The sequence below is a fragment of the Elephantulus edwardii genome, unplaced genomic scaffold (assembly GCF_000299155.1).
Source record: "Elephantulus edwardii isolate Elephantulus edwardi_28Jun2011 unplaced genomic scaffold, EleEdw1.0 scaffold00006, whole genome shotgun sequence".
NCBI lineage: Eukaryota > Metazoa > Chordata > Mammalia > Macroscelidea > Macroscelididae > Elephantulus > Elephantulus edwardii.
In genome coordinates, this window is record NW_006399756.1 from 29,869,252 (window position 1) to 29,886,417 (window position 17,166).

The 17,166-nt window shown below is 54.3% G+C and overlaps 1 protein-coding gene across 1 annotated transcript; it reads right to left on the reverse strand.

The window, feature by feature from the left end:
• Positions 1 to 11,979: 11,979 nt before the first annotated feature.
• TLX1 (T-cell leukemia homeobox 1) lies at positions 11,980 to 17,166 on the reverse strand (the record flags this gene model as incomplete). Its single annotated transcript, XM_006880187.1, has 3 exons — positions 11,980 to 12,202; positions 14,387 to 14,588; positions 16,623 to 17,166. Coding segments are annotated over 3 exons (969 nt in total), but the record flags the coding sequence as incomplete, so codon positions are not given.

The following is a 17,166-nucleotide window of genomic DNA, read 5'->3' on the forward strand; positions in this document are numbered from 1 at the left end:
CAAAACCAAAGACATTATGTCTTTGAATTGGTGAGGAATATTGACTATACCATGGACTGCCAAAAGAAGGAACAAATCTCCATTGAAACACATACAGTCAGAATGCTCTTTAGAGGTGAAGGTGGTGGGCCTTTGTGTCATCTAATTTGGTATGTTATCAGGAGGGACTAGTCCCTAGAAAAGTATATAAAGTAGAGGATCAGTGAAAAGGGTAAGTGCTCTGAACAGATAAATTGATACTATGGCAACACCAATGAGCTTAAACATTGCAGCACTGGAAAAATGTTTCATTTTGTTGTACTTCCAGTCACTTTTAGTTGGAACCTACTCAACAGCACTTAACATAACAGGATGTACAGATAATTCAAAGGTGCACAGTCCCCGTCAGCTACATCCACCATATAAGCCATTCACAGAGGGTCAGAACTCCACTTCTACTACTACTTCTAATTCCAACACCAAACATACCGCTCTACAACAAGGTCTGAAATACATTGCAATGGCTACACAGACCTCACAGAACCATACTCTTGGTATGGAGTTTATTAGGGACGTTAACAGGTTGCAATTCAGGTTTGCAAGAGGATACAATTCCTTACTCCAGATAGCTTCTCAAATGTGCTCACAGGCCTTTTGACTTTCAGCTTCATGGCTTAGACCAGTTTTACAAAGTTCACTTAATCCTGCCAATAATGTGTTTTACCTCAATCCTCCAACTAGCTTGGGTAAGCTGGGCTCTGGCTCCAAGGAGCAGTAGTCCCAATTCAACTGTTTCCTGTGGGTCTCTGGTTTTCTGCTAAGGCTCTGGCTCTCATGTAGATCTTAATCTGACTGATGTAGGAAAATCTGGTCCAGAAGGACTGGCACTGGATTTTCTGCTTCCTTTTCCTTGCTAATATTGAGTTTTATACCTTTGCTGCTTAACTTCCTCAATTTAAACTTGGTAGGATGGGAAAAAACTAATGAGTCCCATAATGACTAGTCTATACACAACCTAGTTCATGGTCCAGCCTGGTCATGTAGTTAAAGCCAAACTCTTGGCTAGGAAAGCCACTTTCAGCATAAGCCCATGATACCACATCTGCAGCATCAGCACGCCGACCTTCATCCTTACTTCCAAGGACCACAAAGGCAGAGATGCAGTAGGTTCTGCACTTTGGGAAGAGCAGTCAGGCTGGGCTGAAATCTTTCCCCCAGATTCCTTACTGTTCTGTGAAATATGAAGAGGAGATAGAAACAGTTGAGTTATAGGATACTTCTCAGGGTCACAGGAGCTAAAGGGGGTGTGGGGTGTGTGTGTGTGTGTGTGTGTGTGTTTCTCTTCAACTAAAATTAGTATTAGTCTGACCTAATGAGGGGATGGGAAAACTCAAGAGATGAAGGAAGGGAGTTAATTTCGCCCCCTCCACCTTTCTCTAGTGGAGTCCCAGATCGACCTGGAGTTCAAAAGTTTCCAGGACACATGTAGGCCTCAAGGAAAGGAGGCTGCCATGGTCTTTATTTGCATCTGGAGTGTACATTTGTCCCTCCTTCCAGGTCCTCTCCTTGAACCCTGGGTGAATTCTGAACCAAGAATCCCTGCCCTTTCCACAATGCTTACCTTTCTTCTGATCCCAGTCACCGCAGAGCACTGCTAAAAGAGTGAACCTGCAGCCTGAAGGTCTAGGTCTAGGGCTGAGATCTGGGGCTGGGGATGGTGACTCTGTCGCTGTGCAGAGAGACTAGGAGAGATAGGCATCAGCACACAAAATGTCCCTGTGCACTTCCCTGCCTGCCACCCCCACACCCTACCCCCAGCAGAGTAGTGAGTCTCTGGAATGGATGAAGGAGTTCAACACTTTGCCAAGGTCGGGCCCTGGAGGAAAGCAAGACTTGACTTTACTTCCTTTGACAGGAATGAGGACAGGGCCCTGGAGCAGCTTGGCACCTGCAGGCCCACTTTGTGGAAATTAAGGTGGCGAAACATTCAGCTGCTCTGGAGACAGATGATGTGGTTAGAGCCTCAGCCCCAGGATCAGCTTCTCTAGTCAGGTGGTAGTGGCCCCAGAAACCCCACTTTGGGGGCTGATGGAGCAAGAAACCCTTTTCTCCGAAAATTGGTTTGTATTTCGGATCCCACTGGAGCTGGGCTTCCTTCTTGTTGTGTGTCGTCAGAACCAACTCATAGCTGACCCTCCAGTGGGTTTGCAGAGGCAGTAAATTGCGCAGAAGAGTGCTCATCCTCTTCCCAAACACTCCCACAGAAGAGTACTTTTCTCATTTCTGGAGACTTTCAAGTCCTCTTTCATCCCTCCGCCTTCCAATGCCCCCAGCTGTCCCGCCTGGACAGATTTGGGGGACCGGTTGGAAGGGTAATTACTGGATAGTGCACTTACCATGCTCCTGAATTCCCCGAGGGCTTTCGGAGCGACCTTGGAGCGACCTTGACTGCCAGGCCTGCGCCCTGGGGTCCAGGTCAGCTTTGGCGGTGCAAAGCTCAGTCCAGTGTCTCGCGCTCGGTCGCTGCCCTGCGTGACAGGCTAGACAGCCATTGGAGAGGGGACAGCGGAACCTGGTCCTGGAGAGAAGACTCTAGGATCACAGCGGCATCTCCCCACACTGAGCTTGAGCAGGGATTCTGCTCCCTTTGAGCGACGGAAGAAAGATGCCAGGCCTTCATAGCCCTCTACCCTCCCCTCAGTCCTCTCTCCTTAGCTGGCTGGTGTCGGAAGGCGCCCCTCCCAGCACCTCTCCTCACTCGGTGGAGGACAGCAGTGACAACCCAGCCCCAGGCAGCTGCAAAGGGTCCAGAGTCTCGTCTGAGACACCAGCGCGAGAGAAATGAATGGCGGTGGGTGAAAACCTCCCAACCTGAGAAGTGGATATCAGAGGAGAACCAACTCTGTGCGATCGAATGTGAGTGCGTGGATGCCAGGGAGAGTTTGTTTTCCCTTGACAGCAGGTAACAGTTTTGAGAGGGGTAAGCATGGGACGTCGAACCTGTTGAAGTTTGTGCGCAGTGAGGTGCAGTAACCTGGGAAAAGGTGAGTGAATGAGATCGGATTTGATCTGCATTTCCCTGGACGGGAGGTAAACATGGCAAGTGCTGGATTCCAGCAACCTTGTGGAGCCAGAGTTCTGGAGGGGGAGGCAGGCAAGGGACTAAATGTGATGGCCTGCGGCACTGCCACCCCCTACTCCGACCCCCAAGGACATGCACGTCAGTCTGAGGGTCGAGGAGGCTGCTTGTGCGCGTGTGCGCGCATGCGGTGTCTGTATGTCTGTCTGCTCTGGGCTGCACCCCAAGCCAGGTGCCTGGAGCCCTCCCTCTGGGGCTGGGCGGGTTTCCTTGGAGGCCCGCCCCTCGAGTTTCCACCAGCTCGCACTACCTGCTGTGCCTCGCTAAGCGGTCGTCAGCGCTGCTAAAGGCCAGGAAGGGAGTCACAGCAAATGTTCTTGGACGCGCTGTGGAGTTAAAGCTCCAGGAGAGCAGCGATTCACCTTTCCTGGAAACCAAGAAATGGGGAAGGAGGCGAGGAGTGCAGGCCCCTGCAGTGTGTGGGATCCACCCCGACTGCCCCACCCAGCCCCATGCATGGAAAAAGCAGGTCGCCTGCACCCTGGGGCTTTCTGCACCATTCTTGAAGCGTCGTGGAAGCAATAAGTGCTTTCATCTCCATTAGCTCCTTAATCCCCTCACAATCCCAGAATGGATGGGTCCTTATATAAATGGACAGGTGAACTTTGGGCTCCTAAAGTATAAGCAACTTGCCTTAGGTTAGAACGAGGAGAAACTAGACTCAAAACCCAGGCCAGTGTCCAAAACCACCTCAAGAGCCACCTGGGAGGAAAAGACTTCAGAAAACCTGGCAGGTGCGTGCGGAGAAAGAGCCTGGGACCACAGGAACCATGTAAGGAACTACAAAGAAAAAGGATGTAAGACCACGTAGAGTGCGAGGCCTGTGGCAAGTTGGAGAGAGCATTTTAAAACATTTTCTCAGGAGGGTTTAAATTGTGCCTTTAATATTAATTTATTTAAATGAAGCAGAAAAAATTTTTTTCTATAATTATATTTTATTAATTTTCATAAACATTTACAGAGATTTTGGGTTTCCATTCATTCATTGTTGCACTATTCTCTCTATCCTCCTCCCAGGTTGTTCTTGTCCAAATGCCACAGTGCTTGTCAAAGCCAGTTCTGATTAATCTTCTTTGTCAGTGTGTCCTTTGCCATTCCCTATCACTCCTCCCTGAGAGAGACTTCACCCTGAGTCATAAGGAAAAGGGGATGGCGTATTCTCTTAGCTACTTCCTGCTGAAAAGGGACGCTGTGGGTTTCAGGGTGAAGATCTTCTCTCACTACTCTAAAGGGCCCCTTTGGCAGTAGGAAACACATAGACTATTATGGAGATTGATTTTGGAATTTAGATGCACTCTTATTGATTGTGCTTGGCCGTACATGTTCATATCCCTGAAGATGTATCATGGGGGTGTTGCAACCTAGAAGACACAAATTTGACTAACAAGTTATAAGTACATGAGTCCAAAAATTATGGAAAAGTAAAAGAAAAGATTCTTTCATTGTTTTACAAACCCTCCCCCAGGTCCCCTCCACCATGTAGCCCTCGCTCTAGTCTCCTGTGATGACAGAAATACCTAGTCATATATCTCTTTTAAACAGTTTTCTCCCTCCTCTGTTTCAGTGCAGTATACATTATTGAACCCATCTTACTCAGTCTCTCCCCATCCCCAAGGACAGTCCCATTCTACAACAGTGGCATCATGTAATATTTGTCCTTTTGTGACTGGGATATTTCACTCAGCATAATGTTCTCCAGAGTCAACCATTTTGAATAATATTGCATGAGTTCCTTGTTTTTTAATGCAGCAGTTTTAATGGCCAGGTCTGTAACCCTAGGCTTAGGTCTCAGACACAGCAGTAATTTAAGACCCCCTACTCCTCTCCCTACCCCGAGCTGTACTAAAAGCTCCTTCTAATTACAGAATCCTAGCTCCACCACTTCCTCATTAGAATCTACATCACTGGCCAGGGATATTTTATGTTCACATGAGCACATGTGATTTATGTATACAAGAATCTCTGGGGAGGTCACTCTTGCTTCCCTCCCTACCCCTTACCCCCCTGGCCTCATCATTTGGAAAGCGGGATGGAAAGTTACTTTCTCTTTTCTTACAGGAATTGAATCTTTATTGCCTAAAAAGTCAAGGTAAAACCTGTACTCTTCCTTCAAGCCACACACCTGACCTTCCCTCAAGCCCATAACAGCTTGGCCAGCTCAGCGTGGGTAGAAAAGAAAACGGATTTTCCTTCCTTATTCTCCATTCCTTTGTCTAGTAAGTTGTGATTCACTCACTTCTGTTTCTAACATAGGAAGCTCTGGTAACTTGATCCAACTCATAGCTGACCCTCCAGAAGGTTTTCAGAGGCAGGAAATCACACAGGATCAGATTGCCCATTAGTCTAGAAGCTCGTAGATTCAAACTGTGTGGATTTGGTATTGCAGCACAGCTTCTTACCATTATTAGACCACCACTTCTGGACGTGTGGAATTGCACTGTCAACCCAAATGGAGGTGCTTCGAATCCACCAGCTGCTCCACAGAAGAAAGCCTCTGAAAACCTGCTGGAAAGCCCTCATTGAGTCAGCTCCAATTCTATGGTACTCAACAACCACCACCACCACTACCACCTGCTGCTGAGATAGCAAACAGTGGAAGTACGCAGAACTCACCTCCAGCTGTAGAAGTAGGTAAACTGGCTCTGAAAGCCCAGAGGGAAGGTATATTACAGAGATGGAGGAGGGAAACTGTGTATCTGAGTAAGGTTCAAACGCTGGGGGAGCCACAGGGACTAGTGTAGTTTGCAGGTTCTTAAGATTCCTCAAGGGAAAAAAGGAGTCTCTGGGTAGCTCTAAACGGTTGGTTAAGCACTTGGCTGATATATGTAACACTGGCCGGCCAAATTCACTGAGGGACACCTCAGAAACAATTTCTGAAAGGTCACAGCCATTGAAAATTCTATGGGGTACAGACTTATTCTGACACACAGAAGAATCGAAGAATCGCAGGAGTTGGAATCCGCTTGCAAACTCATTTGGGTTTTTGTTTCTGGAGCAAACACCCAGACCAGCTCCCAAGCCATCTCAGCACTAAGAGCTCCTGCTTCAAAGTTTCCGCTCCACTTGTGGGAGGTTCTGAGGGCCTCACCTTCATTCGTCCTCCAAACCACCACACACGGGGGCTCAGCCATTTCTCCAAAGACCCTAGCTCTAGAGTTACATTTCTGGGTTGCAATCTGGCCCCAAGAGAGATTTCACGGAGTAGTCCATAGCCATTTGTGGGGCTAACCCAAAGGCTGTGTTCTCTGGCTGTTCTAATCCACGAACGGCTCTGGGGCGGGAGGGGGGGGGGAAATGGGCGATACACAACCTTGAAAAATCATCTAGAGAGTGAGCTATGGGCTGGTTCCAAGTCAATGATTGTAAGTTGAGTTTGTAGAACTGAATCTGACGTCACTTTTTACCAGCAATGAGCTCTTAGGCAAAAGAAGTTCACTTCTCTGGACTTCTCTTCTTTCTAGTTTATAAAGGGAAATAAAAATACTAACCACCTTAAAACCCACCCACTACTGTCCAGCAGAGTCCCACTAAAACCACCCTCCGGCAGGTTTCAGAGGCTATAAATCTTTACAGTTTAAGGACTCAGTGAGTGCCTTTAAAGCCTATCTCAGTACCTGATACATAGCAAGTGCTTGGTAAGCCCCATGTGTTTATATTATCTATTATTATCTCCCCAGGCGATGGATGCATTCCCAGAGCTCCCCAGTTCCTCGGCCCCCAGGCTCCCAGGGCGCGGCTCGAGGCGCCTCCCCACGCGCGGCCCCTAGAGGGCGCCCGGAACTCACTTGTGCTGGCCGGTGGCGAAACCCTTGCTCCCTCTGCAACTCCCGCGTCTGGGCCGCGGTGGAGCCTCCCTTCGCCTCCAGCTTCGGGCTCCTGCAACTCCTCCCTCCAAAATCTAACAAATGCGGGTTCTGGGATCATTGAGATGGAAACGGAGGGGGAAGGGGGACAAAACTTCCCCCCAGGGTAAACACAAGGAGCCTCGCCCTCTCCCACCCCACTCCCCAAGGCTTCTCATTACTCAAAGGGCCAGGTTTCCGCAGACTCTAGGGAGGCAGGAAGGACTGTACCCTCTGGGCTTTGCTACAGTCCTCGGCAGGAAGCCAGGGCAGCCCGCCACCCCAAGCTCAACCTCGGGAGCTGGGGTCCCACCGCTTGGCTCTGACTCAAGGGCTAAGTTAGACAAACCCCCCACCTCCAACCGTGCTGGGGGAAGGGAAGGAGGGAGGGGTGATGTCGAGGGGTGGCCGCGGGCCTTGACAGGTGTGAGCTTGTGAAGGCAACTGCAATGCCGCCTGTGAAGGGGGATGCGTGCGTGTGTCCTTGGCACCACACACCTGTAGCTTCCCTGTGCATCACGTGACATCACACACTGGTTGTTACAGAACTGCAGTGTGTGGATAAACCGCAGTGCAAGCTGTGAGTGGGGAGTGTGAGTTTATAAACACACCCCACACCCAGCAGAGGTACTCAACCCCCTCATCCATCACACTCCATCTTCCAGTCTGCCTTGCGCTTTCCTTGAAAAACTCTAGCGGGCTCCCGTCCTCCGCAGCCGGTTTCTAGTACCCAGGAAAAGCAATCCGGACGACATGGGTGCAGGTGGGCGGTTCTGGGGCCTCCGTGGATGGGGTCTCCAGGACTGAGTGGGGTAGGCAGCTCCTGGGACCAGGTGGCAGCCATTTGGAGCGAGTGGAGTTGGTGGGCAGTGTGGGAGAACAATGGCAGATCTCCCAGTTACCCCAGGAGCAGCCATGAGTTCAGGCCTCTGAACTGACAGAGCCAGGCCTGGATTGCCAAGGAGGGTGAGGGCGGAGGGACTGGGGGCCGCTTGGGAGGGAAGATGGTGCTGAGCGTGGGTGTGAGGACAGAAGGAGAGGCAAATAGAGAGAGAGAGAAGGGGCCTTTTCTAGCTTCTGACTGAGGGACCTCCAATGCAGCCCTCCGTCCCAGCCCCCTAGCTGTCCCTCAGACAGTCTGTGGTGTCCCAGCTGCTTTAGCCTTGCACACCTCAGAAGGAGACCTCTGCTTAGTGGGCTCATACACGTGGCGCCCACTTGAGTCATAGACAGATTTAGGGTAGGGGCCCTTTGGGAGAGTTCTGGGCCCAAAAGCGCTCCATCCCGCATGACGGGGTGTCATACTTACCCCCAAACACGGATCTGGCCTGTATTATAGTTGGTAGGTTGCGCCAGCTGGTCTGGGTGCGACCCTCACACAGCATGGCCTCAGGACCCCAGGTCTGTGTGGATTTGGGGGTCCGAAGGCCGCCCCCCACTCACTCGCTCTGTTGTGGCTCACTTGTCACCGGAATTTGATCGGAGTGGCTCCCTGGAGCGGAGGGAGGAAGCGGGGCCTTTCTGCCCAGACAGGTCTGCTCATTCCTCCTCGCTCCCCGCATCTCACTAATTTGTTGGTTTTCTCTCAACTATCTACATCCTGATCTATCATTTCCGGCAGCCAGGCTCAGAAGAAGGTTGGGCCGCGCGCTTTCGAAATCCCACAGTTCCGGACAGACCTGGGGCTTGTTGGCCCGGCTGTGACCCTCCGTGGCCCCCTCCTCCCAGGTCCACTTGCAGGAGGCCACCGGAGGGACGACCTCTGCGCGGGCGCTCAGTGGATGTGGGACTTGCAGCTCGGGTGGCAGAGATTGGGGCTCAACGAATTTGGGCGCAAAGTTGGGAGTCCCGCGCAGTCCTTTGGCGCTAAGAGAGGAGGCCTCGCTGGAGCGGTCTGGCTGGGCCACAGGACCAGGAGAGCGCGTGAGGTGGGCCTCGGCGGGGGTCGAGTGAATGCTAAGGGCGGACAGGTGGCATTGGGTGGTTGGCGCTGGAATGGGGTGTACCGAAGACCCTCTTCCCCTTGAGGCCAGGTAGGGCTAAGAGCAGAGGGCTGGGATCTGTGAGAAATGAGAAACTTCTGCCTGTCTGAGTGTGAGCGCGGAGTTGTCTGTGAAGACCTACAGAGTTTGGAGTCGCTTTGGAATGGGCTTAATGTGTCTAACGTTGCTTTGCCCTTGTCTCAGCAAGCGGGACTGGGGAGAGGTGGCAGTGGTGAAGGTCAGGACTTAGGAGCTGGCTGGGGGAGATTGTGTTGGGGTCCGTCCCTCTCCCCCCCTGGCCCCCCCCAGCTCTTCTGGCTGGACAGTCTGTGCCAGAAAGTGTACTGGGAGGAAAGAGCTGTGAGCTGCAGCTTCTGGAGGGGATCTTGGGGTCAGGAGGCAGAGGATGCGTCCTCTGCGGTCTGAGAATTCTAGCTGGTGCAACTGGAGGTGTTGGTGCGTCAAGATACATATGCTATGGATATCTCAAACTTGGGTGCCCCAACCCCCAAACACAGTGCACCCACCAGGCTTGTCCAGAAAGAGGGGAGTTTTTTGCTTCTGGGAGCGCCACTTCCGCATTTCCCCGCTGTTGGCAGAAGCTGGTGGTGGCCTGGCGGGCCTACAGTAGACTTGCTATATAGCCTTGGTGCTGTGGTGGAACTCTCAGGCCCAATAGACACGTCTACACTTTGTTAGTACCCGGCCAGCACCAAAAGGACTTCCAGAGAAGGAACATTGGATCTCTGCTCTCCTCTCTTATAGAGCCCCAGCTCGTGGAGTTGTGTCTACAGTGGAGGCCCTCAGATGACAGCCGGGTGAGAGAGAATAAAGAACAGGGGAGCTCTGTCCCTGCCCATTGGGGGCAGTTCCACCAACCAATTCTAGCTCCTATCTGCAAGATCTCCCACTCTTCCACCTCCCAAAAATAGCCATTCCCTAACTCCAAGGTGCATTGTTCTCAGACCTAATCCCCAGGACCCCTTCCAGAAAAGCAGACCCAAGTTGATTGTGCATGCGGGGACTGGTGTCTATTAGACTGGAGAGTAGTGGTGGTGGTGACTAGAGGCGGTGAATGAATGCCATGCTGGCCTGCTGTTGTGGCTGGGAAAGAGGCTACAGATCAGGAGCCAGGAAAGTTAACTCAGAGGGCCACAGAATCCCAGCCCCAATTCCAGACTCAGTGTGCCTCTGTCTACAGCCTGCTGTGAAAGGGTCTGGAGCCCCAGAACTCCTTATCCCCCCAAAACCTTGTACAATGTTAATTCACAATTGTATTACTCACATCTCGCTGGACAGTCTCTCACAGAGACCTACACTCCACACAAAGACATTCACATACGAGTATACAGTTAAAACATACACACAGTTAAATTTAACATATAGTTAAATCTAATTATCCCTGTGTTAAATATAACACAGTTACCCCACACATATATAATCATACCCACAATTACAGATGATACTCGATCAGATCACATTCACACACTTCACCAAAAAATACAGTCACAATCAAACAGAAGAAAAACCTTTATGAAGGTTTTTAAAAAAGAATTCACAAAGAAACTAGTATGTCACCTCACATACTCCTATGTGATTCATATACAATTATTAGAGGGATCACACATTTACCCAAAGTGACACGATCACATTCACACAAAGTTACATACGCACGACTAGCCCTGAAAGTGGAATGATAGTTTCGATTTGCAACTGAAATTAAAACATCGGCATATATGGCAAAACACACAAAAGCACACTTAAACACCATCCTAAACATTCACCATTGTTAATATCTGACTGCTCATGCTTCCCAAACACAACAGAACACACACATACACACACACACACACACACACACACACACACACACACACATCTCTTATACTCCAAGATATCCACATCTTCTCTACTACGAGTTCTTCCTGGCTCTTCTTCCACCCCTCTGCTCTGACCTCTTTGTCTGTTCTCTGTTTCTCACTCCAGAGCCTTCAGATACTGCTCCCCAGGTCCCCGAAGTCCAGGGGAGGTACTAGTGGCTACTCTAACAGTCCAGCCAGTACCAAACACACAGTATCACCAAGGTCCTGGCGCAGCAAAGAGTAGGCAGCTCTCCGGATCCAGAGGGTTTTATTAATTTTTTTTGTCACATAAATTACACAAGCACTTTATAAAATGGTTACACAGAAAACACCTTATAAGTGCATAACTTAACCCCCCACCCCAATGAACAGGATCTGGAGAAATGGGGGTCTGTGTTGGTGAGTGTGTGAGGACCTGCCTGGGAGGACCTGGTGCAGTGAGCTGTGTGCTGGAGGCCTGGAAGGAAAGTGACGCTACTCTGTTTGCTGCTTGGCTGTTGTGTGTCAGATCCTGTGTTACCACGTGACCATGGCCTTGTGGTTTTTTGAGGGGGACCATGCTTCCCAGAGTGTGTCTGGGTGACTCCTTACCTGTGCCTGCCTGGCTGTGAGACTCAAAGGTGTGTAGGTTGTGGCCCCTTGTTACTGTGGTCCGCCATGGGCCCCTCTTGTGTGATTCTAAATAACACCAGGAGAGAAGGGGCCATTGTCTCCATGTGAGTATGTGCGTGTCTGTGGGTGTAATGGGGGCTGGATTCAGAGGGGCTACCCCAGGGCAAGTTCAGATGGCAGCTTTGAGAAACCCAGAAATTTACTCCCCTTGTCTCTTTCTGCCCACGCGTTTTGTTTTGTTAAAAAAAAAAAACCAAAAAAAAAACAAAAACAAACAAGGAACAACAGCAACTCGGAATAAAATAAAACAGACGCAAACTAAGGATTCTGAACAGCTCTGGCAGGCGTGGGGCTGCACAGGCTTCTGGGAGGGATTCTTACGTCCTGTCTCAGGTGCCCTTTCTTCTCTTCCACCGCAGGGAGAACAGGGCAGGCAGGAGGGCGCAGGTCGCTGCAGAGGGGCGCGGTTGACCTCCCGAGTGCAGTTCACGGCTGGGAGGGACGGAGGAGAGTCCCGGCCCTGGGCACCAGCCACCCCCGGCTGGGCTGGGGGGCCCGCAGGCTCACTCGCAGGCCGACGCCACGGACGTGACACTGGTGATCTTGGTCGAGTCATCTGACCACGGCTGCAGGTTCTGCAGGGCGAAGAGTGACGAGTTGTGCACGCACAGCGGGTCTGCAGGCAGCGGCTGCGCCAGGCTCTTCTGGAAGGCCTCCTGCTGCAGCTGCAGGAGGATGCGGTTCGCCTGCTGCCTCTCGGCCTCACGCTCCTCCGCGGTCTGCCTCCTGCACCGGGACAAGCCGCCCGCTGTTACCCACTGGGACACAGCCTGGCTCCTGCCGCCCCCGGGGGTCCGGGTCTCCCCTGTGCAGTCCCCAAACACCAGTGGGGAGAGCCCTTCAGCGCAGTACCTTTCCCTCACCCAGAGTCCTAACTCTCCAAAGTTTGGAAACCTGCCCCAAAGTGTGTAGAGGGGAGGTGTCCTCTACTCCAAGGCCCTGAGCCATCCGTTGATGCGCGGTGTCCAACCTCACCAGTTTTGAACAGGGCGGTCAGGACTGGGAAGAAGGTCCCCATAGGGGCCTCGAGGCGAGGGCCAAAAGGACCCCAGACTCCTGGAAACCTGCTCTCGCTGCTTTCCGTGAACTTCTGACGCCTTCCGCCTCCCGCTCCAGGCTCGAGGCCCGCGCCCCGCGTGCCCTGCGCCCCGAGCACTCCCCTCGGACCTGTGATGACTCACTTACTCCGTTTAATGCCGCCCCTCCACCCTGTCAACTGAGATCAAACGTCTGTCTCTAAGGTGGACAGACCTAATGGGAGTCCCCGGGGCTTCCAGAAGCAATTTGTAGGCGATCGATGCAGCCGCACTAGGCCTGCGGGGGCCCTCCCAGCCACGGCCGGCCGTGGGCCTCCTGCGTGCCTCTCCTTCTTGCCTTTTCATTCTGTGAGCCTTTTTGCCTCTGTCTCCCCCTTCCTAGCCTGCATTTTCAAGCTGCCTGGGTGTTTGACTTCCTTTACACTTTGTCTTTCTCTCTCTCTTCTTTCTCACTCCACTCCTTCGTTCCCTCAGAATGAAGGGAATTCGTTTGAAACGAATATGCCATGTTCCTTACCCATGGCTTCCCTTTATTAATAAACAGGGCTCCTTGGAGCTGCGCGTTTCTCTCCTGTCCTCCTGGGGTGTCTATCTTTGTGTTTTGTTTTGTTTTTTCTTTTCGTTTCATTTTCTCTTTGCCTGTCACTCACTGTCTTCCTCTCTCACACTCTCTGAAGTCCCGGCCCCGTAGGCTGCAGCCCCTCTGCAGACTTGGGGAACCCCAGGGCTCCCTTCCACCTACACACACAGCAGTCAGCCCTGTTCCCTCTCTAACCAGCTGGCGGAGGTCTGAGACCGAGTCCCCACCCTGCTCCAGCGGCAGGAATGTTGAAGGGGAGACTGGCTTCCTCTGCAGCCCGATGGGTGGGCACGTCCCTCTCCTTCATTCAGAAAAAGAGGAAACTCCAATTCCTTCCTCCCGCCGCGCCAGAGGCCCGCCTGGTCTGCACCGCGCCGCTGCCTTCAGACAGCCTCTCCCTGGAGCCTGAAGCAGGGCTGGGTGGGCTGTGACTCCCCTGGGCAGGCCTCTGCCTGGAGCCTGAAGCAAAGCCTGGTGGGATGTGTTCCCCTTCCTCCGCAGGCCATACTGGGGACGTAGGGTGCTGGTGGAATGAGCTGGGTGTAGGAAGGTGCACTACACGAAGGATGCAGAAGGCTGCAGCCAGGGAAAGTGCCTGGGCATTGTGGAGGGCTGCACTGCCGTGTGTGGGACTCTGTGGGCCCAGGAGGAAAATCGCAAACGCTAGAGAGGTTGAGGTATGTGTATAAGAAGGAAATTAAATGAGTGTAGTAAGTGCAGTCGTGGGGTGTGACTGGAGCAGGGAAAAATACTCTGTGTGCCTCTCTCTCACACACATTTCCATCTGCTCCTAATTGATCCCCCTTTAGGGGACCTGCCAAACCCCACCGCAGCCGGTGCCGATTGATTTTCTCCTTTCAGGGCAGGGGGCCAGTCGTCTGGGGAGCCGCGTGTCAGCAGACCAGGCCTCCCTGAGGACCCTCGGGCCACCCGAACTCGGGTAGGGCGCAGGAACTAGGCCTGGGCCGTCCTGCCTCCTGGGAGAGCGAGTCTGAGCAAACAAAAAGCGCCTTGGGCCGCTCAGGGCTGGGAAGCCCAAAACGGCAGACTGTTCTCCAACCCGTTAGTTTCCCCAAGCAGCAGGAGAGCTCAGCCGAGTCTAAACGGACTGAGTGTGCCAGGCGGAAAGTCCTCAAGTCTCAGGAAAAACCGATCCCCGCGCTCTAGTGCCATCCTGGCCGCCAGGGCCCGCTCCCCAGGTGCCTGCCAGGGCCTGTGGCTCCCCAGTCCGATGGGGGATGGTGATCGAAGGGAGCGGAGCGCCCCAGCCTCTCTGCCCATCTGTGCGCTCACCTCCATTTCGTCCGCCGGTTCTGGAACCAGGTTTTGACTTGCGCGTCGGTCATTTTGAGCGCCTTAGCCAGGGCTGCGCGCTCGGCCGAGGCCAAGTACTTCTGACGGTGGAAGCGCTTCTCCAGCTCACAAATCTGCAGGCGCGTGAAGGACGTGCGAGGCTTCTTCTTCTTGGGGGGCGTCCGGTTCTGATAGGGGTGACCTATACGGCGTGTTACAGTGAAGGGTGAGAGGGCCACTGGAGCGGGAGACAGACAGACGGCAGGAGGCAAGCAGCAGAGCGTCAGGAGGCGTCCCAGGCCCGACACCCCGCAAGTCAGCGAGCCCAGCGCAGAGCAGAGGACCCCAGAGCAGGAGAGTGAGGCTCCTGTCAGCTCTCAGCGCCAAGCTCCCGCGGGGACAGCACCCTTCCGCCCGCCAGCCCAACTTAACGCCGCCACCACGGAGACCTCCCTGTGCCCAGCTCCCGGGCACCCCGAGTGCCCAGCGCAGACATGGCCGCAGCTGCCTGAAGTTGCTCCGAAAGGGAGGGTCTGAGGAAAGCTAAATGTGGAAGCCCATGAAGGCCCAGCTCTCCTGTCTCACAGAAGCTCCCCAACATTAAGAGATCCTGCTAGGTCAAGACCATGGACCAGGGGCCACAGCCTGAACCTCCATCACAGAAAACTGGCACAAACTTCCACCTCTCTGCACCCAGACAGGCGAACATACACAGCTACACAGACAAGCTCTCCAGGGGCCCACAGGAGACAGGGCAATGCAAGGCCCCAGCCATATCCTGGCTCAAAGCCTCACAGACATTTCACTCCTTTTCTTTAAGGCTGAAGCAGGTTTGGGGGGACTGTGTTTCTTCTGGGTAGGTCCTCTGGATACCTCTCTCCAGAGATGGAAACTCTGAGCTCTAGGCTCAGGCTCTGCCTCCCAGGCTCCAGAGGACTTGAGGGGAGCAGGGGAGAGACACTGGGGCCCTGAAGTAGAAGGCCCTTCCCTAAGGCCTAGAACTGCATCTGTTCTCTCCCTGCTTGCCCCTTCAGCCACAGCTCCAGAGTCTGGTCTGAGGTTCCAGAAATGGACCTGCCTGGGCGGCCTGGACCTGAGGTCACCTTGCCCAGGATCTTGCTCCAAGCTGCCTTTTCTACCCTAGCTATGCTCACCCCATTTTCTTCCACCCTAGGCCTTGTAACCCGACAACCCTGGAGCCCCAAACCTTGCCAGCAGCGGCCTGGCTGGGCCTCCTGGCTCTCAACTCTAAGACCCAGCCAGCAAACCCGCTCAAGTCTTCCCAGGTCAACCTGCTTCCCATCGGGGCTTGACAGCCTGGATTGGAGGCCGAGGGTCGCTGTCCCAGATGCCAGGAAAGCTAAGAGGAGTGATAGGAGGAGCCAGGAGAGGGACCCGCGCGAGAGCCGAGAGCGGAAGCAAAGCGGAGTGAGCTGGGCACCGGGAAGGCGCGGAGCAGCGGCGGCGAGGGCGTCAGCCGAGGCCTGAGTGACCGTCCCGGGGGCCGTCCTCCCGCCGCCAATCGATCGCTGCCCGGGACGGTGCATTATTCTCGCCACTGGGAACAGAACTGCGCTCGAGATGACACATAGAGTCCAGATAAAGCAAAACCGAAGCGCAAGCCGTCCCGAGCGACTCAGCCCGCGCAGCCACTGCCTGGAACGCAACCCACAGCCTCGGAGGAAGGGCTCGCCGGCTCTGCGCCTTTCCCGGGACTGGAAGCCTCTGCTGGGCGGGCGGCGGGGCCCGGAGTGAGTGTGTGCATGTGCGCGCACAGAGGCAAACGTGAAGAAACCTATTCTTTCCTTGTGTCCCGGGCGAGGGGAGGGAGCCATGTGGCAGCCTGGGCCAGGGAAGGGCGACCAGGACGGCGAGAACTTGAGTTTGTCCAATCGCTCCCCTTCCTCAGACGTCCCTGACCCCCAAAGGCCATGGAAGGTGGTCATGAAACGAGAGCCCTTTCGCTCTGCCTGCCCCGACTCTGGGGTCCTGAGAGGTAACCAGGGGTGCTCCGAGGAGCTACAGTCCTATAGCAGGAGAAGCAGAGAGGAGCCCTGGTGGGAGAACTCTTAGAGCCAGCCTATGCGGTGAGCACAGATAGGTGGCGGCGCCTGAACTTGGGGAAGTCTGAGAAGGACCCGGGTGCGCAGTGGGGACCGCGGGGAGCAGAGCGGGGCAGGGCGGCGCGGAGTCCCAGCCCCGGCCAGGCCAGGCGGAGCGCGCTGGCCGGACTCACCTGTGAACCTGTCCTTTGTGTATCTGCGGTTACTCTCCATCCAGGGAAAGGTGAGGCCAGTGAGGTTGTTGACGCCCGGCACGGCCGGCACGGTGGGCAAGCCAGTGGCCAGGGACTGGGGGTGGGCCACGGCTCCAGCCAGCGGCCTGTGCGCGGGCACCCGGATCACTCCAGCGGCGCTCAGCGCCCCCCCGCCGCCGCCCCCGCCGCCGCCCCCGCCGCCCGGTCCGGGTCCGCCGGCCAAGGCCATGTTCACGTTGTAGGAGCCGGCCAGAGGGCCCATGCTGCAGGCGCCGCCGCCACCGCCCGCCGGGCCGCCAGGGCCTCCAGCTCCGTAGGCCCCCGCGCCCCCGGCTCCAGCCCCAGCCGCGGGGCCCCCACCGCCGCCGTAAGCGTAAGCGCCCCCGACCAAACAGCCAAGGCCATATTCCCCGTCCTGGAGGCGCGAGGCCGGCCCCATGCAGCCGCCTTGGTCCGGGCTGTTGAGGATCTGGTCGATGCCGAAGCTGATGGGCTCGGCATGGCCCGGGTGGAGGTGGTGCGG